Source organism: Pelophylax lessonae (assembly GCF_965119305.1).
Source record: "Pelophylax lessonae genome assembly, chromosome: 1".
Taxonomy (NCBI): Eukaryota; Metazoa; Chordata; class Amphibia; order Anura; family Ranidae; genus Pelophylax; species Pelophylax lessonae.
Window position 1 is genome coordinate 140,068,887 of NC_138768.1, and position 24,865 is coordinate 140,093,751.

Genomic DNA, 24,865 nt, shown 5'->3' on the forward strand with positions numbered 1-24,865 from the left:
CGTATGCTAAAAGTCGATCAACAAATACCACGCATGATCGGAAATAGTCAAATGACGTTGCACGACGCAGGGGTCAGACGTATATGACATCACTTCCGATATGTAGCTACGAAAAATACACTTGGTCAGTGAATCGTACGAAGAAAATCTGATGGTTTGTACGCAGAGTTGGTTTCGATTTCAGTAACATGCAACAATTACGAAACAGTAGTCGTACGATTATCGGAACGTATGTACGGGGCATTAGGCTGGCCATACATGTTCAACTTTTGTTGTATAATTTTCTGTTAGATTTACCACAAACCACATAATATGAGGTCAAAGCTTAACAACACTTTCACTTGTATCTAATTAGGCAGGCCTTTGTACTACATAGTTGAAAGTAAATTTCAAGAAAATTGTTCAGAAAATTGTAAGAAAATTGTATCGTGTATGGCCAGCCTTAGCCACTCCACTGGTCGCAGGCACTCTGACATCATTACATACAATGCAGGACAAGCAGTCTTGCATTGTAAGCAAGGATGCCAAGGATGCACCCAAATCCCACAGTCAGATCCAAAAGAAGAGCATTGGCTGCTGGGGAAGTGAGGTAAAAGGTAAGTATAGCTGCTATTTTTGTTCCCTCTAGATAAAAGGCACTTTGGGAGGGGGAACATACATTTTACTACGTTTCAGCGATGCAAAATTATGCAGGGGCCCTCGTGATTGGTAAGAATAGTGGATATTGCTGCAATGTTGAGACTGACCAAAATAAATAAAATAAAAGGGGGCAAGGTTGACTTTTTCAGGAAATTCCCAGTGTGCATATAACTTCAGGATCTACTGATCATTTATACATGCATTTGCCAAAGAAGGTAACCTCTGCTAATGCATATTTTCATAATTGCCTTGGTAAAAATTGTCCGTATCTGTAATGAGGTTACTTTGTATGCCTTCAAACATTTTAGGATATCTATATATTTAATATTCTAATTCTCAATGGTGGGTTAAAATGGCAAAAACCACTGCCATGCAATCTTTAAACTTTTACCTTGAGGGTGACTCTTTTTCATTGAGTTAAACACATTTAAATCATCTTCATCAAGCAGCCAGCCATACATTTGTATGTACACCAGGCGCGGTAGTCTGGACACGAATCGCACAAAGGAAATGACAGTTGTAGCATGTGACTTAATCTGCTGTATGAACACGCGAGTTATATTCAGGTTACTGAGTTCCGGCATGTGCTCTGATCTTTCAAAAAATCTTCTCCATCCAGATTCAGTGATGTTGGTGTTGAATTGAAGTTCAAGTTGTTGAAGATTTTTCAGATAGCCATTTCTTGTAGCATCAGCTATGAAGATTTTAATATATACATAGAAAAAATGTGAACATTGAGAACCTAGAATTATATAAAAATTATCCTAACTTAAAATAAAACCGTTCTTAACAGTATTTACCTAAAAGCTCCTTGGGATGACATACACACACAGGCCACAAAGGGGATTTAAGTGACTACTACTACTACTACTGGTATTTTCATGCACAACAATCTCTAGTGTTTACAGAGAATGGTTAGAAAAACAGAAAATATCCAGCGAGTGGCAGTTGTGTGGACAAAAATGCCTTATTGAGAGGTCAGAGGAGAATGGGCAGACTGGTTTGAGATGATAGAATGTCAACAGTAACTCAAATAACCACTCGTTACAACCAAGGTATGCAGAATACCATCTCTGAATGCACAATACATTGAATCTCGAAGAAGATGGGCTACAGCAGCAGAAGACCACACCGGGTGTCACTCCTGTCAGCTAAGAACAGGGAACGGAGGTGACAATAGAAGATTAGGAAAACATTGCCTGGTCTGATGAGTCTCGGTTTCAGCTGCGACATTCAGATGGTACTTGGTAGGGTCAGAATTTGGCATAAACAACATGAAAGCATGGATCTATCCTGCCTTGTATCAACGGTTCAGGCTGGTGGTGGTGTAATGGTGTGAGGAATATATTCTTAGCACACTTTGGGTCCCTTAGTACCAACTGAGCCTTGTTTAGGCACTTTCCTACAGTGCACTTTCACCCCCTTCCTGCCCAGGCCAATGTTTAGCTTTCAGCGCTCTCACACTTTGAATGACAATAGCGCGGTCATGCTACACTGTACCCAAATGACATTTTTATAATTTTTTCACACAAATAGAGCTTTCTTTTGGTGGTATTTAATCACCTCTGGGTTTTTTATTTCTTACAAAAAAAAAAGAAAAAAGACAGAAAATTTTGAAAAAAAAATACGTTTTTCTTATTTTCTGTGAGTACATTTTGAAAATAATTTTTTCTCCTTCACTGATGAGCGCTGATGAGGTGGCACTGATGGGCACTGATAGGCTGCACTTATGGGCACTGATGGGAAGGTACTAATATGCTGCACTGATAGGTGGCACTAATGGGCACTGAGAGGCGGCACTGATGGGCAGCACCATCAGTGCCCACAATCATTGCCCATAGTGATGCCAGTTAGTGCCCATCAGTGCCTAGATGATGAGGCACTGATGGGCACTGACTGGCAGCACTATGGGCACTGATTGTGGGCACTGATGGCAGGCACTGTAGGCATTGATGGTGGGCAGTAATTGGCACTTTATTTACATTTTGTGTAATCCGTGTCCTGATTACTTGTACTTGTCTCCCCTATGAGGAGGAGCCACTGATCGGCTCTCCTCGCCTCACACTCTGACAGTGTGAGGCGAGGAGAGCTGAATAACGTCACTTCCTCATTTACATGTGACCGGCTGTGATTGGACACAGCTGATCACATGGGTAAAGAGTCATGTCATTGACTCTTTACTGAGATCGGGGTCGCGTCATGTTCTACAACATGACCCGGCCACGATTGCTGGTCCACGCCCCCGGGGGCGCGCAAGAGAGGCTGTTCTGGTGCGCCGTCATATGACGGCGTCCCAGAACAATAGCTGCACCGCTCCGCCATCATTTGATGGCAGGCGGGTAGCAAGTGGTTAAACGCCACAGCCTACCTGACTATTGTGGCTGACCATGTCCATCCCTTTATAATTACAGTGTACCCATCTTCTGATGGCTACTTCCAGCAGGACAATGCACCATGTCACAATGCTCAAAACATCTCACCACTAATTTTCTGAACATGACAATGAGTTTGCTACTCCAGCGGCCTCCACAGTCACCAGATCTCAATCCAATAGAGCACCTTTGGCATGTGGTGGAATAGGAGATTCACATCATGGATGTGCAGCCAACAAATCCGCAGCAACTGTGTAATGCTATCAAGTCAATATGGACCAAAATCTCTGAGGAATGTTTCCAACACCTTGTTAAATCTATGCCACAAAGAATTAAGGCAGTTCTGAAAGCAAAAGGGGGTCCAACCCGGTACTAGCAAGGTGTACCTAATAAAGTGGCCTGTGAGTGTACATGCATTACTTATCTTCAGAGCACCCCGGTTGCCCTAAAACCCAGGGTAGTCAATAATGCAGAGATATCACTCTATATACAGCCATGATCTTGTGGTTTCACGGCTCACTAAGGCCTTCAAATTAATAATATATAGGACACTATTAGCCTTATTCAATTCTACGTTTTTAAGTTTAATACGAACCTATTTTTCAGGAGAAATTCCAGAAAAAGGTACATTTTAGGGTATTGCTTAGACACAATTAAACCTTCTAAATGTTTCCTATAACATCTATGAAATCTTCACTTTTTAACTTACTTGTTTATATGCAATAAACTAACCAATCAAAATCCATCTTGTTCTGATTTCAGATTAAATTCTGATTGATTGTTCTGGGTTACTATTAGGAACCAGCACAATAAGTCTGTTTAATACCATATAAAAGTACTTCAGCGAAAGTAGTTACAACTATTTATTTTTTAACTTAGACATATTATTTGACTACAAGATAATTTCATAGATAAACCCTGCTGCTCTGAACCTTCATAGACAAAATATAAAGCATGATCATAACACACATGCTATAGCATACAAAATAACATTAATGCTAACTAATCATATAAAAAGGGAATAAATCCAAGTAAAAAGTCCCAAATAAAGCCCCGTACACACGAGTCGAAATTCGGCCGGGAATTTTCGTCCGACGACCGATCTGCCGATTTTCGGCTTGTTAGTATGGTGCTTCCGACAACCGACTCCGACTTTTCGGCCGAAAGAATTCTGGTGTGCAGGCTATATAATTTTTGTCGACCATCAAAACACATCCGATTTTCGTCTCATTAGTACAGATTTCGATGGTGAAAAATCTTATGAGCAAGACTAGGCATGCTCAGAGATGAAAGAACACATACATACAAAGCAATCCAACACATGACATCACTTCTGTCGAGCGGGAAAATTCGTGTGCAGTCTAGAGCACATTCCAACCAACAGACACCACTCTGGACAAACGACGGACGACCGGTGGGCGGAAATTCGTTGTGTATGTAGGAGGCTTTAGAGTACTTGTGCAGATGTAAACAAAACAAGTGCTCCACCTCTAAGTGCCTCCAATGTTCCCATACAGACACTCACCACAAGTTGTGGACCTACTATTGCTAGTCAGGTCAGTAGAGCTTGTGTTTAGAAATATATTGGAGCACACGCTGGTTTTTTACACATGCACAGCTGCGGCCATTTTGTCCTCCCTATGCAAGCCATACATACCCAGTTCCAGTTCTTATAGGCACCTAAAAAAGTGAGTGTTTACAATATTTATGTTTGTGTTAATAAAATCAAACAGTTTTATGCTATGTGATCCTCCCTGCATGACGGTACACCATCTGAGAAGGACCCATAGGAACAAGCCGTTGGAGACTTAGGGGTATATCCCCAAACACAAGTGCTACTGACCTGACTACAATAGTAGGTCCACAACTTGTGGTGAGTGTGTCTGTAAGGGAACACTGGAGGCACTGAGAGGTGGAGCACCTGTATTGTTTACATCTGCACAAGCAATCTTTTATTTCGGACTTTTTACTTGGATTTATTCACTGTTTATATGATTACTTAACCTTTTATGCTATTTTTCATTGCTATAGCATGTCTGTTATGATCATCTTTTATATTTTGTCTATGAAGGTTTAGAGCAGCGCAGTTTATCTATGAAAACATCTTTTGGGCCTCATGCACACAGGGCATTAGAAAAAACAAGCTGCAAAGCCACTACCAATGCCAGGAAAAATCAGCTGTAAAAACGTGCTTTTAGTATCTTTTTTTATCGGCGTCAATGCGCGTTTAGCCACGTTAGCTTTTAGCAGCGTTTTTCTGCCTCTAGTCAAAATCAATGGTTGCCTATGCACCATCTTTGATACGGCTTTAGGCCATTGATTTGAATAGAAGTCACATCCAAGTCAGATCATGATGATCCGACTTGTGGTGCGAATTGCACTCCGAGGATCTTAAGGGGGAACTCCATGCCAAAATGGAAAAAAAATGGCGTGGGGGTCCCCCCCAAAATCCATACCAGACCCTTATCCAAGCATGCAGCCCAGCAGGTCAGGAAAGGGGAGGGGAGGAGCGAGCAGCACCACCCCCTCCTGGACCATACTAGGCCACGTCCTCAACATGGGAAGGTGGGTGCTTTGGGGCTAGGGGGGCTCTGCACCCCCCCACCCAAAGCACCTTGTCCTCATGTTGATGTCCTTATTTCACGACAACCCTGGCCGGTGGTTGTGGGGGTCTTCGGGCAGGGGGCTTATCAGAATCTGGATGCCCCCTGTAACAAGGGGGCCCCCCCAGATCACGGTCACCCCTATGTGAATGGGTATGAGGTACATTGTACCCCTACCCATTCACCCCAAAAAGGCAGTGTAGTGTAAATAATGACAAGAGACGGTTTTGAGAAGTCCCTTATTAAAAATCTGCCTCCGATCTTCCCCCTCTGATCTTCTCCACTGCCAATCCGGTCCTTCTCCGAAGATGTCTCCTGTGATTATGCCAGCTCCGCTCTTTGCGGCTTCTTATATAGCCATGGCCACCCGAAGACCTCGCCCCCTTGTGTCGTCACGCATCATCAGGTGACGACACAACGGGGTCTCCAGGTGATGTCACCGGGTGGCCACGCCCCACGGCTATATAAGAAGCCGCAAAGAGCGGAGCCGGCATAATGAGGGGAGACATCGTAGGAGTAGGACCGGATTGGCAGTGGAGAAGATCGGAGGAAGAAGATCGGAGGAAGACTTTTATTAAAGGACTTCTCAAAACCGTCTCTTGTCATTATTTACACTACACTGTCTTTTTTGGGGTGACCATACACATTCACATAGGGGGAGCGGGATCTGAGGGCCCCCTTGTTACAGGGGGCATCCAGATTCCAATAAGCCCCCTGCCCGAAGACCCCCACAACCACTGGCCAGGGTTGTTGGGAAGAGGCCCTTGTCCCCATCAACATGGGGACAAGGTGCTTTGGGGTGTGGGGGGGTGCAGAGCCCCCCTGCCCCAAAACACCCACCTCCCAATGTTGAGGGCGTGTGGACTAAATTTGGTCCAGGAGGGGGTGGGGTCACTCACTCGTTCCCTCCCCTTTCCTGACCTGTTGGACTGCATTCTCGGATAAGGGTCTGGTATGGATTTTGGGGGGGAACCAACGCCAATTTTTTGCGTGGGGTTTCCGTTAAAATCCATACCAGACCTGAAGGGTCTGATATGAAACCTGGGGGGGGGGGACCAGAGGGGGGGGGGACCAGAGCAGCCGCTCTGCGCCAGAGTAGCCGCTCTGCACCAGATCACTCACCTAGAACGTGATTTGACACTTCCGGGTCTGGGGCACGCGTGCACCACCAGCAACCTGCGTCCGCTGTGTTTGGACACAGCAGGAGCCAATCAGCGGATCCGGCGGCCTCCATGCCTGCCGAGACCTGCTGATCATTTGGGAAACCTGGGGGGGGGGGACCCCACGTTGTTTTTTTTTTTCGTTTCGGCATGGAATTCCCCCTCAAGATCCTCAGAGCGCAATTCGACCACAAGTCGGATCATCATGATCCGACTTTGATGCGACTTCTATTCAAATCAATGGGCTCCCATTGGGAGCCATTGATTTTTACATTAAAAAAACCCGTAAAAAACGTATGATGTGACTTAACGCTGTATAAGCAATGTTTAGCAGCGTCAGACGTTTTTACAGCTGTAACGTCAGTCCTCAGAACGCACTGGCCCTGGGTTTTTTCGCAGCTTGAAAATGCCTATGCCACTTACAGCTTCAAAACATCAGTGTGTGCATGAGGCCATAAAATAACATATAGGGCCGTTTTTAAGCAGCAAAAAAAAACCATCTGACGCTCCTAAAAGTAGCTGCAAAACGCCTTGTGTGCATGAGGCTCAGTGTTTTGATTATATAGAACTTGTTTTAAAGAGGTTGTACACAGAGAAAAAAAAATTTTCTCTTCTTTACATCCTGAAAGAGAAACCCATAATGAGCTAGTATGCATCGCATACTAGCTCATTATGAAATACTTACCTTAGAACGAGCCCCCGCCGTGCCGTCCGCTTACCTGTATGACGGGCGACATGTACAGTCGCCCGTCTTCTGGGATCGCGGCATCCGGCCATCTGATTGGCCGGAGCCGCGGTGACGTCACTCCCGCGCACGCGCGCGGGAGCCGACGGTCACGGCACGGGGCTCTGAAGGAACGGCACGATCTGCCGTTCCTTCAGAGCGCATGCGCCAGTGACGTCACTGGCTGCATTAAAGGTAAATATCTCCTAAACGGTGCATGTTTAGGAGATATTTACAGTACCTATAGGTAAGCCTTATCATAGGCTTACCTATAGGTACAACTTCCTGAGGAGGGTTTACTTCCTCTTTAATTCACAGCAGCCAAATCCACAGGAATGATTCATTTACACATTTTATACACTTTAACTCATTATTTCCTGGGCCCAAGATTCTTTTAGTTTCTCTTTATATTATTTGACCAGATCACTAATGTACCGTGAAACACATTCTGTATATATTGATAAAATTCAGTGAGGTTTGTAAATGTTAACCATAAATTACTAGAGAGTGACTGAATTTCATACTTTCCACACCGGATTAACAAATAGAAAGTGTGTAGCTTCTTGAAGAAATGATATATCTGCATCACTAATGGAGGGTCACAAACACATAGAGGATTCACATTCTTCCAGGAGATGACTTTAAAAAGTGGCTAAAGACTTAAAGTGGAATTAAACCTCTGCAAAAAAAACAAAATAAATAAAAACTGGGCTCATGAGCTTTATGCCATAATGTGCTAGTATACACACCATATTACTACATTATGACATGCAAGCAGGTGCAGTTAGCTAGCCTGCCACTAGGTGTCTCTGTGCCAGAATAGTGTCTGGTTACAGCAAACGGTGTCATCAGGTGCTAGGCCCCTTTTAGTTAGAGCCCACCTGCAGTGATGTAATGGGTGAGTCAGTGCCCAAATATAAGCCAGGGAGGAGCCCTAGTGCAGATGAAGCATGGGAGCCAAACACCCCACACCAGCACCGGTATAGCCAGCCTATGAAGGCACTGGAACGGGCAAGAGGAGAAGTAGACTTGCACTCCAGGACAGCTGGCTTTAAACTTCCTGACCCTTATTTGAGGGGTCTAGGGTGGGTTGCAAAAGGTTTTTTTAGGCCAGGCCTAGAGTTCTCTGGGTGAGGCTATTCCCCTTGAGGGCCCCGGTAGAGGTGTATATAGAGAACCCAGTCCTGTGAGTACCAATGACCCCAGGTGGAAGGAGAGGCTATTAGAGGGAGATAGCTGCTTAATTGCTGCATATGCTTTCACATGTGACAGCTGCAGTTTGCCAATAAATGTCATTGGCTATGTATTGTCAAGTGACTCCAGAAAGTATGGTATGTCAATGTAATATAAGTGTTATGCCATTTTCTAACTATGATCAGTAAAGTGCAGCAACCCTATTCTTGTGTGGACACTCCTCCATTGTCCTCCACACGCCCAAAAAATGTCCAAAAAAAGCCTGCAACAAAAACGCCCAGGTGTGTTGTTGCAGGCGTTTTTATGGACATTTTTTGGACGTCTTTGGAGGCAGGCATAACATCTGAACTTCTGTATAGGGGTATATATATACACACACACATATATGTATATATACACATACACACATATAGGTGTGATAGGAGCAGAGCCCTATGCCTGCAAATAATTTCATTAGCGCAGGCATAGGGTTCTGCTACTTTCACACCTATATGTGTGTAGGTGTATATATACATATATGTGTGTGTGTGTGTATATATATCCCTACACAGAAGTTCAGATGTCATGCCTGCCTCCAAAGATGTCCACAAAAAAGCCCAATAAACGCCTACAACAAAAACGGCCAGGTGTGAAAGGAGCTGAGCCACTACCCTGCTCTACTGCAATTCTAATACAAACAATCTTTTTCTATGGCGGTCACCCTGACATGGAAGGGTTTGGTCACCCTGCCATAGCAGTCAGAGTCAGTTCACCCTACACTACACTATGGTCACCCTGACACTTAACACTTTCCCTACAGAAACTAGATTTTTGAATCTAACTATAGTGGAAAATAGTACCCTAACTACACTAGATATTCCTTTCCTCACACTAATAAATTGCTAAATGACACTTTTGAAGCAGGAGTAACAGAACTGCTTCCACTCTCTTCCACATCCCTGTATTACAATGCTAGAGATTTGGCGGGGCTATCTTATATACTCGGGGGCGTATTCACTACTGATTGGCCTCTGGACCCCCTAGTCACTCCAATCACATTCCTAGCATCCTCCTGCCCCCTCAATTGGCTTTTACTGATGGTTCTGATCCAATCACCGGCTTTTAAAGCCCAGTTCCTGTCCCATTGCATTTTGGTCGGTTTTGGTTGACGAATTCCGAACTTTTTCAGCAAAAAGTTTGGAATTCGGCCGAATTTCGAACAGTCAATGTTCGGGTCGAACCGATGGTCGACCCGAACCGTTCGATCATCCCTAGTCATGAAGGGGGAAAAACCTTTTGGAGCTGAAGTGGTTAAAAGGAGTATACTAGAAAAATAATTAAAATTCAATGTGAAAATGAATATATGACCATATTAATTCTGACCATAGATATACTTAAAAGAGACCCTGCCAGGTATCTAAAGTTTTAAAGCAGACACAAAACAGTGTATACTCACCTCTCAGGTGGCTTATATCTCCTACCTACAGCACTGCAGCCACAGAAAGCCTCTTCTGTTTTTTTAACACTTCCAGGGACTGTTGGATGCCTGTGTCCCCTGCCATGTGTTTGGTTCCTTTGTTTTACTCATATAGTACTACCGAGTCCTACAGTGATGTTAGAGGAAAGTTAGAGACATTAACCCATATACAGTGGGTTACAGGCATCTTGGAAATGTTGATGTTGAAGAGGCTTTCCTGGGCTGCAGGCTAGGATGGAGCAGAGGTAAGAGAATTTGGTCATTGGAGGGGTGAGTATCCTCTGTCTCCTACTACAGAGGTGTTCCATTTTTAAAGCTTTAGAGACCTGACAGGGCGTCTCTTAAAGAGAAGGATGGTCATTGGTCACAGAGGGCCAGTCCTGAAGACACTTACTAGCACATACCCATGAAGTACTCACCTAAAAGTGCAATAGATTTATCATCAAGAATCTCCTTCATGGCGAGGAACTGGAGGTTAGCAAGGTTCTGGAACTGTTCAATAATGCGATTAGCAGCATGAGTCATTCCTTGGCCCACTGGCAAATACAGCTTCTTCAGATGAATGAGGGAGCCCAGTGCTGCAGCTATAGGAAATCATGGTTTATTATATTGTTTTATATCTTACAGTATTTCTAACTATGCTACGTATCTTATATACATTTACCCTTGGTCTTATGAGTTAAAGAAAATCTTTGCTGTGAGACCTATGAATGCTGCCATTGTTTCTCATTCTGCAAATACTAGCTGCTTGGTTTTCAAGCTGATTCTCTCATTTCAATACTTTGTAGCACTAACCCCAAACAAGTGTGCATATAAGAACTGATTTTACTCTACTTTCCTGATATGTGCACTTGTATTGGTCAGTGGGCCAGAAGTGGACATTTGTAACAGTCAGGCAGCTAGCATTATTAGAAGGTGGTCAGGAATGGAAGTCTACATTTCTCTTAGGCAAGGTTTACTTTACTCAGCAATAGAATACACAGATAACAGATTCCAGTTGTAATTTTTCTAGGCAAATAGCAAAATCACTGACTATAGCTACCCAGACCGGATTTTTCAGTTTTCAGTGAACTGCAGTTTTTACAATGAAAACGGTCAAAATGGAATGTAAACACCCCCATGAACCTACAACCTAATGAATCTCCACACTGTCTAGTTTGCTCTCATTCAACAACAATATTCAAAAGGAGTGCTCATTCTGTCTTATAGCCAACATATTTTACATCACTGTGACTACACTAATGTTCAGAGATTTAGGGAAAGTAAATTGTCCTTATAGGGATCTAGCAAAGGTAAGCCTCTTCATTAAAGATTGAAAACAATACTAAAATAGGTCCACCTCTCTGTGTTTTAATGCGGCAGGTCGTTACAAAAAGCCAGCTCTTTCCAAGCACACTACTATGTCAGGACATGGAACAAGCTGTATTTATCATTATATCAGAACATAAAGCATGTCACTTATGACACTAGGCAGTGATGTGGCTGTTGGGATAAGACATTTCCAAGACCACAGTGGCTCTCATGCTGTGTGCTCTTACTATGCATTGGCATTAATGTGCTGGATACACCACTGAAGAGTAGGGCTGTACTGAAAGTAATGCAAAAGTGGGCATAACTTTTTTATTAAATAATATGTAAATCCAACATTTCATATCCCCAATATGTGGCTTCTGTACCATGTACTTGTATGAAAAAGTATACTCTTCTCTTTGTATTGCTTCCTATGTGTGAAATCCCTGGTGTTTCTGCCAGTCCCTCTGTCATCCTTTTAAAAACTGACCACAATAAGCAGGTGAGCACATTATGGTCAGTTTTCTAGCTGTCCTGGGAACTCAGGCTGCTCTCCTCCAATGATCAGACTTGTCCTGACATGCCCCCCCCTCCCCCTTCCCGGGTGAGGGTACAGCTGCTTTTCCTCCCCCAGCTCTTATGCAAGTAAGAACAGAGGGAATGTGATCACTTATAAAAAAAAAGGGGGGTGGGAAGTGTTTATAAAGTTTTTTTTTTTTTTTTTTTTTTTTTTTTTTTTTTGTCTATACACAAATGTTCTGCCTTTCATTTCTATTAGTGGGTTGTTCACAAGGTGAGGGTTTACATAAACAGTACTTACATAAATTGTTGAAATATCTTCCTCTATAGTAACTTTTGTTCTTTTTCCTTTTCATTATAGGTACATAATGGATTACAAGCAGAAGTTTTTGGAGGTGGGGTGCTGACTGCCTGAATTCCACAAAAGTCCACAGAATGATTATGGAGATGACTATGGAGATGACACCATTGACAAGAGTCCCCAATGACAAGACCTTGCTCTGTCCTCATCTCTGTAAACATTTTGTAGCCTCTGTGGATGTCAGGCATCCTGCACTACTACAGCCGATGTTGTAATATTTATGTTCAGGTAGTAATAATAATATTATTAATAATGATAATAATACTGTAAACAGCAATGGCATTTACCAAAGTTCTCAGCGGTGTCTTTTTCTAATATTTTTTGATTGTCCAAATTTAAGACTTCCAAGGATGTTGAATTCTTCATTACTTCAGCTGCAAAGAACAGAGACAGTACAGTGTGAAAACCAGGTTATCCCAAGGGTTATGCAAAGAATCACACTATGCTGGTTTAGATTTGCTAGAGAATATTGGCTTTTAGTTTTACTGCTTAAAGATATTCATTATGTTTAATGTTGTTGTAAAAGTAAAAGTTTTTTTTACCTTAAAGTACAGCCAAAGCTTGTTTGGCTGTACTTCTTCTTTGGATCACAGGAGTGCAATCCGTTCGGCAATCCTTTGACCTATTTTCAGCAGACAGCGTGCTGAAGGACGCTATCGGCTGATATCACAGAGGGGGTCCAGGCTGGCGAAAGATCGCGATAATATGTTCGGGATCCATCCACAACCCTGGACCGGTTCTGGCACATGGCTCAGCCTCTCAGCGACCCGCTGACAGCCTGAGCCCACTGCTCCTACCCCATCCACAGCCCAGCGCTCCAGCTCTCTGCTCACAGAGCTCTGAGAACTGATCGATCAGTGGTGTTTGATCATTCGATTCTCAGTCTTAGAGCTGGTGGGGACAGATGCAGCACTGGACCAATGCTTCTCTTTTAATGCAGTCTCTGCATTAAAAATAAACTTTTTAGGGACCATGCACACTGGGCCAGCAAAAAAACGCTCATATAGAGTATTTTTGTACAGGCTTTTAGGAGTATTTAGCTTTTTTCTGCCAGAAAACTCCTCCCAATAATGCAAATCTGAAGGGGTTTTTTTTTGTCTGCCTCTAAACTCTGAGCCTAAAATATGCCTGTAAACATCCTAATGTGCAAGGGCACATAGGATAACATTGAGCTGCTTCTACAGGCAAAACACAAAACTCTTGTGGAAGCAGCATTTTTTAAGCCCAGCATGCATGGACCCTTAATAGTAGCTCCCTAAGCAGCCCCCCCTCCCCCTAAATTCGTACCCCTAAGCCTGATCTCAGGTCCAGCGGTGTCCATGTCTGCGGCTCTCTCCCCTCTCCCTGCTCTCACAGGCTTGGTTGGGTGTCTGAATTAACACAAACAGCCCAGCTCGGGATCGAGCATACATGAATGACCCCATAGGAATCCACTGCGGGGGAAAGAGGAGGTGAGGAGTCAGGAGAGCTGGCGGGGGACCCAAGAAGAGGAAGATCAGAGCTTTTGCACAGAGCAAGTAAGTATAACACATTTACAATTTTGGTAAATAAAATCAATTTAAGAACTATATCAAAGCTACAGTGCCTTGAAAAAGTATTCCCTTTAAAATTTCCACATTTTGTCATATTAGAACCAACTCTTGCAGTGGCAAGGGACAAGCTGTGTCTGGTGGCAGGAGAAGATGGCAAGTGACAAGCTGCATCTGGTAAAAGGCTACGGTGGCAAGTGACAAGCTGCGTCTGCTGGCAGGCGATAGTGACAAGTGACAAGCTGCATCTGGTGGCAGGTGACACTCAGGGCACCCACTGATTCTGCATTATGGTGAGTTGAACCATTTCATTTTATATTAAAATGTAATAATAGAAATAATGTACTGCAATCATACTGACACCATACCAACCATGGTTCCCTGATGATTAAAGCGCCAACACCAGACATTTGTCAAGGTCCTACCTTACTTCCTGTTGGCAGCCATCTTGGACATGTGCAGACTGTTGTCTTTTATAAACTCTTTTTGCATCATCACTTGCCTGCTGCCTGGGCGTCGCTCAGTGATGATGTTGCACACCTGACTATATATATCACCTGTTGGCTTGCAGTCCATTTCCCTTGTGTTGTGTCCCAAGGTGCATCACTGCTAGCAGTTTTCTGTTCTTCGTGTTCCTCCGTGCATGACCTGGCTTGGCTGATTACTTTTCTGGCTCTCTATTCCGCATCAGCAGATGACCCCGGCATCGACAGACTACATGCCTCTGAACTTGGCCCCCGGCTTGGATGACTACCTGCTTCTAGACTCGATCCTGGCTTGGATGACTACCCTCTCTGGACTTGATCACCTTTTGGGTCTCTTTGCTCAGTCGTTGCAGACCATGCTTGAATGCACAGCACACCTTGCTCCTGGTGCTGCTAGGCCATGGTTTCTCCTGCTGCTGCTCCTGTTGCCGCTCCTGCTCCTGCAGCTGGAATCGCTGTTACCAGAGGGATGACTGGTTCAGCCCCCCTCAGGCAGCGATATGGGAGTGAACCGAGTCAGTGTTGTGGCTTCCTAAATCAAGTGGGCATTTATTTTGAGATGGTTCCTCAGGCGTTTCCTTCTGACAGGTCCAAGGTGTGCTTCCTAATCTCGTTTCTCTTGGACAAGGCCTTAGCCTGAGTGAATCCCTTATGGGAGAACGATAATTCTGTGATACTCGTTTACCCGAGTTTTGTTGCCTCCTTTTGTAGGGCATTCCATGTGCCTGCTCGCTCTGCCTCTGCTGCTAAGCTGTTCCTGACCATTCAACAGGGTACATGAACCGTTGCCGAGTATGCCATCGAATTTCGTACCCTGGCAGCAGAGATGGGCTGGAATAATGAGGCTCTGGTGGCTGTCTTCTTTCATTGTCTCTCCGATGCATTGAAGGACGAGATTGCGGCCAAGGATCTCCCTGACAAGCTCAAGGCTCTCATTTCTTTCCTGATTTTGATCGATATTAGGTTTAGGGAGAGACCATCATTTAAGGAGCGCCTGTGGAGGCCTCCTACCAGATTGGCTCCTACGTTTTCTTCCCCACCCATTCCTACCTCACCTCCCAAGCTTCCTGGTGATGGTATGTCTGGCTCTGAACCCATGCAGCTGGGGTTCACTCGCCTTTCCGAGGTTGAGCGGGCCTTTAAGAGGAGGGAGGGCCGGTGCCTGTATTGCGGCCTTGGTGGGCATTTCCTGAAATCTTGTCCTTCCCATCTGGGAAATGCTCGCACCTAAGGTCCTGTCCGGGGCAGATAAACTGCTAATCACAGTTGTCCTCTCTGGGCAGCAGATTCGGTGATTACTCAGGCGTTGGTAGACTCCGGGGCAGGCGGTTACTTTATTGACAGTACGTTTGCTGCTGCAAATTCCATACCCTTGCAGCACCGTGTTTCTCCACTCGTCATCGAGGCGATTGATGGCAGATGCCTGCAATTGGCACAGGATACCCACGAGACTGTTTTCAGATGACATGGCGCTAGGGGCCATTCACAGGGAGTCAACCTGTTTCTAGGTTATATCGTCCCCAAACTACTCTGTTGTTTTGGGGTACCCTTGGCTTCAGAAACACATTCTGACCTTTGATTGGCAGTCGGTCGAGATCCTCTCTTGGTCTCCACAGTGTGGCGCTGTTTGTATCCATGGGCCTGTTAAGGTACTTTGTACCTCCTCGGATTCAGTGTTGCCTACTGAATATCATGAGTATCAAGATGTATTTGACAAGATGCGCGCTGGTACTCTTCCCCTTCATTGTCCGTATGATTGTGCCATAGACCTGCAACCTGGTGCCATTCCCCCTTGTGGCAGGGTTTATCCTCTCTCGGTTGCAGGTAATAAGGCCATGGAGGAGTACGTGGCGGATGCGCTTGCCCAGGGGCACATTCGCAAGTCCACATCTTCGTGTGGTCTGGCTTCCTGGCACCCTGACACCATTGTCCAAGCAAATTGGCTGCAGAGACTAGGTAACCGTGAAAGACTGTGTGGCAACTGGCAAAGTTAGTGACTGAGGCTGGACTGAGTCTTCCATTACTGTTGTGTCAGGCCCCATTCACATCTACTGATTTGGAATCGTGGGTGGAATCACCCGAGATTCCCAAATTGCACTGCAATGCTGGCAAAACACAGCATACATATTTGTGACATTCATTTTTAATGGCACCAAATCGCAGGGTGGTTTTGCTGTGATTGTTGCTCAAAAAATCTCCTGCTCCTTTTTCAGTGACAAGCTTTAGGTGATGCTGCTTGCCGCATGATAAATCACATGACAATTGTGCCAAAACTGCACCACATTTTAGGTGCCATTAGAAATAATTTACACACAAACACACGTGCTGCATTTTGCCAGCATGCCAGTATTACAGTGTGATTTGGGATCACTGACAGTGACAGAATCACAGCGATTCTGTCAGTGATCCCAAATTGCTAGATGTGAACAGGGCCTTAACCACTTAATGTCATGTACATGTATGTCATTGTGTTCAAGCGGGTATACCGGGGCCATGGCTGCAGCTGTCAGCTACAATTCCAGTATTGTTTTGTTCCACGATGCCCTGCACTGTAAAAGCGATCCTAGTGGCTAATAGGCTTGATTGCTTTTACAAGCGACAGGAGGGGTCATCTTCTCCTACTGCTCTCCGGTGCTTTTCCTGGGCTCTTCTGTCCCTCTAGAGAGCCTGGCATCTGATCCAGCAGTTGATGCATAGAGGTGCTACGCTGATCATAGAGGTGATCAGGGACCAGAATGTCACCGATCATCTTTATGGTCTAGGTCGGAGACCGGAAACAATGAGGCGAACACATACATAGTTCATGCAGGCATATGTAAACGGTGTTCGCACCACACATATTAGGTATCACCACAAACATAGTGGGAGCAATAATTCTAGCTCTAGACCTTCCCTGTAACTCTCAACTGGTAATCTGCAAAAAATTTTAAATCGTCGCCTATGGAGATTTTTTAGGTATCGTAGTTTGTTGCCATTCCACGAGCGTGCGCAATTTTAAAGCATGACATGTTAGGTATCTGTTTGCTCAGCACAACATCATCTTTTATATTTTTTCAAAAAAATTGGGCTATAGGGTTTTCCGCAATAAAATTCATTGAAGTGTATTTTTTCCAAAAAATTGTGTTCAGAAAACCGCTGCGCAAATCCCCTGTGACATAGAAAATTGCAACAACCACCATTTTATTCTCTTTGGTCTCTGCTAAAGAATATATAATGTTTGAGGGTCTAGCAAAAAAATACAGATTTTTGCATGTAAGAGAGAATTGTCAGAATAGGCCTGGTCTTCAAGTGGTTAATGGCATTGACTAAGGCTGGCCATACACTATACAATTTTCTTGTTCAACTTTCCTTTAGATTTACCAAAACCATGTAATATAGGGTCAAACCTAAACACTTTCAATTTGTATGCAGTCAGGCAGGCCCTTGCACTACATAGATTAAGGTAAATCTAAAGGAAATTGAATAAGAAAATTGTATAATGTATGGCCAGCCTAAGGCTGGGCTGAGTTTGTGTTACTGAAAGTCCAGCCTAGCACTGGCAGCCACAATGAACATGGCAGCGTGAGCCAGGCTGGACTGATTAAGCCTCAGTTCACAATAGGATCCACATATGAATAACACAGGAACCACCCCACATTCCTGTTTAATTCACATGTGCTTCAGGGTGGTGCGATTTGGGCCCAATCATTTTGAATAGGCTCAGATCACACCAAAGTCATGCATGCACCAATTTTGGAATTTCACTGAAACCAAATTTGTGTGGTTGTTTGCAACCTGTGTTTGGGGTGTCAGTGCAATCTCAACTACACCCCAAACAGGTTGCAAACGCATTCCATTTGCCTGCATTGGATTTCATGGTACAAAACAACCATGCTATCCTTTTTCCAAACTTTATGAATCTGGCACAATTTATTTTATTTAAAAAGACTTTTACTTAGTACCTGCTGCCCCCCCAAAACAAAAAATTATCTATAGCCCTGAACTCATGATACATTAGAGTGATGGACAGTGGGTAGAATGATTATCCCCTTGCAGATAGCTAAGAAGATCAGTGGGAACTTATCAGAGAGGCAGAAATCGCTTATTGCTCAAGAAACCCCTAGCAACCTTTGGAGCAACCCTGGTTGTGAAACCCTGCCATAGACAAACCTAATAGCATAATTTTACTTAAGAGTGCACAAGTATGGTTTTTATTTTTAATAAAAATGAAATATAACTATTTTTTGCATTAGGACTTTGTGCTCAGTATGTTTACTTTAAGGTTTACCAGGGAACATACAGTATCTCACAAAAGTGAGTATACCCCTTACATTTTTGTAATTTATTTTTTAAGTGACAACACTGAAAATATGATACTTTGCTACAATGTAAAGTAGTGAGTGTACAGCTTGTATAACAGTGTAAATTTGCTGTCCCCTCAATTTAACTTAATACACAGCCACTAATGTCTAAACCGCTGGCAACAAAAGTGAGTACACCCCTAAGTGAAAATGTCCAAATTGGGCCCAAAGTGTCAATATTTTGTGTGGCCACCATTATTTTCCAGCACTGCCTTAACCCCTTTGGGCATGGAGTTCACCAGAGCTTCACAGGTTGCCACTGGAGTCCTCTTCCACTCTTTTATGATGACATCAGGGAGCTCGTGGATGTTAGAGACCTTGCGCTCCTCTGCCTTCTGTTTGAGGATGCCCCACAAATGCTCAATAGGGTTTAGGTATGGAGACATGCTTGGCCAGTTCATCACCTTTACCCTCAGCTTCTTTAGCAAGGCAGTGGTCTTCTTGGAGGTGTGTTTGGGGTCGTTATGTTGGAATACTGCTCTGCAGCCCAGTCTCCGAAGGAAGGGGATCATGCTTTGCTTCAGTATGTCACAGTACATGTTGGCATTCATGGTTCCCTCAATGAATCATAGCTCCCCATGCAGCCCCAGACCATTACACTCCCACCACCATGCTTGACTGCAGGCTTTGTACTCCTCACCTGGTTGCCATCCCACATGCTTGACACCATCTGAACCAAATAAGTTTATCTAATGGTCTCATCAGACCATAGGACATGGTTCCATTAATCCATGTCTTTAGTCTGCTTGTCTTTAGCAAACTGTTTGCAGACTTTCTTGTTCATCATCTTTAGGAGAGGCTTACTTCTGGCATGACAGCCATGCAGATCAATTTGATGCAGTGTGCGGCATATGGTCTGAGCACTGACAGGCTGACCCCCCACCCCTTCAACCTCTGCAGCAATGCTGGAAGAACCCATATGTCTATTTCCCAAAGACAAGCTCTGGGTATGACGCTGAGCATGCACTCAACTTCTTTGGTCGACCATAGCGAGGCCTGTTCTGAGTGGAACCTGTCCTGTGTTAACCTCTGTATGGTCTTGGCCACCGTGCGGCAGCTCACTTTCAGGGTCTTGGCAATCTTCTTATAGCCTAGGCCATCTTTATGTAGAGCAACAATTCTTTTTTTCAGATCTTCAGAGAGTTCTTTGCCATAATGTGCCATGTTAAACTTCCAGTGACCAGTATGAGAGAGTGAGAGCGATAACACCAAATTTAACACACCTGCTCCCCATTCAGACCTGAGACCTTGTAACACTAATGAGTCACATGACACTGGGGAGGGAAAATGGCTAATTTGGACATTTTCACTTAGGAGTGTACTCCCTTTTGTTGCCAGCAAATTTACACTTTTGTAAAAGCTGTACACGCACTACTGTACATTGTAACAAGATGTCATTTCTTCAGTGTTGTCACATGAAAAGATGTAAAAAAATATTTACAAAAATGTGAGGGGTGTACTCACTTTTGTGGGATAATGTAGGTGCAGAGCTACCAGAGATATACAAACCCCAGAAAGGGATTTAACACCTAGCTGCATCCAACCAAAATTAAAATGTAGAATAGATAATATGTAATTATACATAACAGCAAATGAGGTTGAAATAATTACCCAGAGAAGACATGTCACTCTCCTGTAGAAATGATCCACACAGATTCAATTCTTTGAGCTTCTTGCAAGTTGTAAGTGAGTCTATCAGGCCATTATGTTCCACAGGGTTCTTGAAACTGAAGTGCAGAACTTCCAGATCTGCAAAACTAGGGATGAACTGGGCTGCAAAACAGGATTAACATACACAGTTAGGGCCGAATCGATGCTACTTTGTCCCCTAGGCCAGCTACTTTGTGCCCCTCCCCCCAACATGCACACAAAAGACACATGCACTGTTTAACAAAGATATAAATAAATGATCATACTCAGAGTGGATTAAACATTTTTTTAAATATCTCATATGACAACCCCTTTACATTTCCTTCATGTTAGTTTTTTAATTTATCTACCGAAGACCATGCTGATTTAAACAAAAGCCAAGAGATGGTAGATCAAAACGTCTTTCTGGTTGTATCAGAAAAAAATGAATGCATCACTGCAGACACATTTCTGGTTGTGTCACTAACCAGTAACAGGTTGTGTCTCTGTGGACATAGTTGGAGACATTTACCAAAACTTGCCCACGCAGAATCTGGTGCAGCTGTGCATAGTAACCAACCAGCATCTAGGTTTTATTGTCAAAGCTTTAGGCCCCTTTCACACAGGTGGACCGTTTAGATCCGCCTGTCCGTTTTTTTTGGCGGATCTGAACGGTCCCCCCATGCATCTCTATGGGGGATCGGATGTCAGCGGAGACATGTCCGCTGACATCCGATCCGATCTGTCAAATCTGGACGGATGGAAACCCTATTTTCCATCCGTCCAGCGGATCAGATTGGATGGGATCGGATGAGAACAGATCGACAGTCCGTTTCCATCCGATTTCCCCCATAGAGATGCATGGGGAACTGACAGCTGTGTCTCCGCATACAGTGCGAAGACACAGCTGTCATCCTCCTGCTCAGCGGGGGATCGGCGGCTCGATCCCCTGCTGAGAAAAACGGAATCCGTCCGACGGACATAGTGTGTGAAAGGGGCCTAACTGAACAAGCTGAAGTTAGAAGCTGATTACTGAGCACAGCTGCACCACATTCTGTGTGCTCCAGTTTTAGTAAATCCCCCCCAATATGTCAGTAAAATTATGCTTGTGTCTCTGTAGACACATTATTGGTTGTGTCAGTTGATACCAATTGTATTTCTGCACATACATTTGTGTTTATTTCTCCTATTATTTGGGCACTTTTACAGAGATGTCAGCTTTCAAAAACTAGCATTCGGATGACCCTCATTCACATACTTATTTTTACTTCTACACAAAAACTAGCAGCAGCCGACTAGGTTTCCATGCATATTTATCTTAATGCTGTTGCGTTTACATCATGCCAGGGGTGGGGATGGGAGCAGCTAAAGAGGGTTTGAGTTCCGTGTAGGCTGCGGTCGGGTATGAGCACTACATATAGACTGTACATACAAGGGTGGAAGTTTGCCCTACAGGTTTGGTAAGTCTATAAGTAGCAGGAGCCAACATAACTCTAAAGTGACCTGGCAGATAAGTGCCATTGCTGGAACTCATGTTGCTCTAGTGAATATCCCATGTGGCCTAGTAAGAAATCTGGTTGTGTATACAGTACCTGCAGCATTATCTTCATGTTTAAATTGTTCCGGCATGCACTTGTATAACAGAAGGGCACCCAATATTTGTTCTTTTGTCTTTAGTTCTTAGCCTCTATCAAAAAACCTAATTATGTTCAGTAATGATATTCCTTCTGTTTATTAGGGCTCATTCTAATGACACACTGCCCCACATAAAAGATAATGTTAGGTACATTTTTGTGCATATAAGGATGGTGGCAACCACAGCCACATTGACTTCTAATAATTAAATGTTAGGTTCTCTGGCCTCTTACCAAATCTTGCTGATTCAGTTCCACAATTGGGTAAATCAAGCACAATTTTTCTTATTTTGTTGAGTCTTGAAAATTCATTTGGCAGGTGGTCTATTACCTCTAGGTTAGGCAGTGTGACAGATAATTCCTTCAAGCAAGGGAAGTTGTGCATGCCACGGATCAGCAGGTCTAAAACATATTTAAGATAAAAAAAAGAAAAGAACATTTTAATAGTAGATGTTGGTCATCTTCATCATGATTAAAGTAAGTAAGAACTGTGTTTACAATATGAAAACAATAAACATCTACTAATCACCAGTCAATGGAAATGATTTTCTATATACCAGAGCATCATAAACATAGCTCTGAAAATGGATGTCAAAAGATTGTTTTTTTAAACTTTAATGTGTATAAAACATTGCTTTCTTAATCATATCAATCCAGTGGTTCCCTAAACTGTGGTCTGTGGGCTGGTACGCAGGGCCGGTCCCAGGCGGGTGCTTAGGGTGCAGTGCGCCCAGGCGCCGCCTGGTGGGGGGCGCACTATCCTCTCCCGGCCGGAAGTCTCTCACTGCAGCCTCGGAGCTGCCTGCTATATTCTTGTAGTTGTGAGCTGAGGCAGGGGCGGACGTACAGGGGCTGTGGGAGTCGCCATGGTGACCTGGCCCCATGCTGCAGGGGGCCCTAGAGGGCCCCCTGTATGCCTGGATAGGAGGAGAGGCAAGGACGGCTGAGACGGATCTCCTCGATCCTCAGCACAACTGTCTCCCATAGGAAAGTGAAACCAGTGTGTGCTGTGCTCTCTGCCTCCCCCTAGAGTGCAATACCCGGCAGGAAGGAAGGAAGCAAAAGGTACAGCACTGACGTTTTTTTTTTTTTTTTAAAGGCTTTCTCTATGTATTTGCATTTATCCCTGTGTTATTGTGTAGATGGGGGTGGAGGATGTGCCCTCCTCTCTTTTTGTTGTCACAGGCTCGATGGCTCCCCTGCACTGGAAGAAGCTGTCAGCCCGACTCCTTCATTACAATGCCAGCCTCATCCTGCAAACTCCAGCCAGGGGCCTCTCCTAGGGCCACGATCCAGCCCACCCCCAGCACAGACAATAGACAGAGAGGAGAGACATGGGATGCCAGTCTGTGCCTGGAGCCACACACAGCCAAAGCCCAGCAACCCACCATCATCCTTCCATCTATATACTGCCTGCCTTTGTACACATCTACAGCCCTTGCAGGAGCCATACACAGCCAGAGAGCTAAGTATGGCTCCTGAAAGGGCTGTAGCAGTGTACATCATCAAATTACTTCTATTATACCCGACAATACATCCAAGTCTATGGAGAGCTGCCTGTGTACTCCGCTACAGCCCTGGCAGGCGCCATACACAGCCAGAGCCCAGCAGCCCATCACCCTTCTAGATCACATCTACTGTACCCAACATAAAATCCATGTCTATGGATATCACATCTATTACACTCCTGCCTGTATACCCCGCTACAGCCCAGGCAGGTGCCATATACTTGCAAGGGCTCGTGGCAGATGTATTGGCAACTTTGGTTCCAAGTGAACATACACCAAGATATTACTAATAATCAATGCACATTAAAGGTGGCCATACACGCTACAATCCCATTGCCCAATCTTCTTTAGATCGACTAGCAACCATGTAGCTCAATGCTATGTATGTGTGTGTTTATATATGTGTATGTATTATGTGCCTGTGCTTATATATGTGTGTGTATGTGTGAATGAATATGTGCTTATATATGAGTGTGAATATGTGTGTATGCTTATATAGATGTGTGTGTATATGTGCTTATATATGACTATGAATATGTGTGTGTGTGTGTATGTGCATACATGTGTGTTTACATGCGTGTATGTATGCACATTCATTTTAATCCTGACCCCCTATATTTGTACAATCAAAAGTGTTTTTTTTTCCAGCTTGTTCATAGTACTAGCAAGAAAATGCCATTCCTCTGAAAAGCGATCCATGCTCATATCGCTTTTCAGAGGCATTTGGCAGGCGGTAAAAAGGCATTATGTTGCCTCCTCACCGCCTATTTTAACCCCCTAAATGCATCATCACTATGTTGCAACTGCGTGCAATGCACACAGTTGCGGGGTGGTTGTAGTGCAGCCCCATTTACCTGGGGGTACACTTCCAGCCACAGCATGTGCACCCCCAGCTGCTGCCTCTGCAGCTACAGGGTGAACAGTTAGGGGGTGGTAAAAACACAGTTTGTGTGCTTTTTACCACCCCTCAACCTCACATGTGAACAAGCCCTTTTTTCATATCTGCACAGCTGCGTGCTGCGTTTAGGCAGCAAAAAATAATTTCAGTGGGCTGCCCCACAGAAACACCGGGAAAAAAACTCCCTGTCTATTTTTTTCTTTCCTAATGGTTGCTGCGGGGGATCTGTCAGGATGAAGCCTTTACTGAATGGAGAGTCAGTGATCCATACTGATCACTGACTGTCTATTCATAACTGAAACATAGTAAACTGTGTTACAATGCTTCAGTATGTGAATGAATGGGGAGCTCTGTACAGAGCTATCCCTATCCATTTATTCTGTGCAGCTGAGGCTTCAGAGAAGGAGATGGAAAGCTGTGTCTCAAAGGTGGAACATCAGAGGTCTGTTTAGACTCCTGATATTTCACCAAAGCCCTCCAACGGGGCTCCTAAAAAAATGTAAAAAAAAAAAATATTTAAAAAT

At 44.1% G+C, this 24,865-nt stretch overlaps 1 protein-coding gene across 1 annotated transcript in view; it reads right to left on the reverse strand.

The window, feature by feature from the left end:
* Positions 1–558: 558 nt before the first annotated feature.
* LOC309555193 (baculoviral IAP repeat-containing protein 1-like) overlaps positions 559–24,865 on the reverse strand; it is a 110,000-nt gene continuing 85,693 nt past the window's right edge. Inside the window, exons 6-10 of the mRNA XM_082257049.1 lie at positions 22,170–22,337; positions 20,284–20,445; positions 12,606–12,692; positions 10,568–10,732; positions 559–1,333 (exon numbers count right to left, since the gene is read on the reverse strand). Of these exons, the coding sequence (XP_082113175.1) occupies positions 987–1,333; positions 10,568–10,732; positions 12,606–12,692; positions 20,284–20,445; positions 22,170–22,337 (929 nt within the window). The 3' untranslated portion in view covers positions 559–986. The remainder of the gene's footprint in view (positions 1,334–10,567; positions 10,733–12,605; positions 12,693–20,283; positions 20,446–22,169; positions 22,338–24,865) is intronic.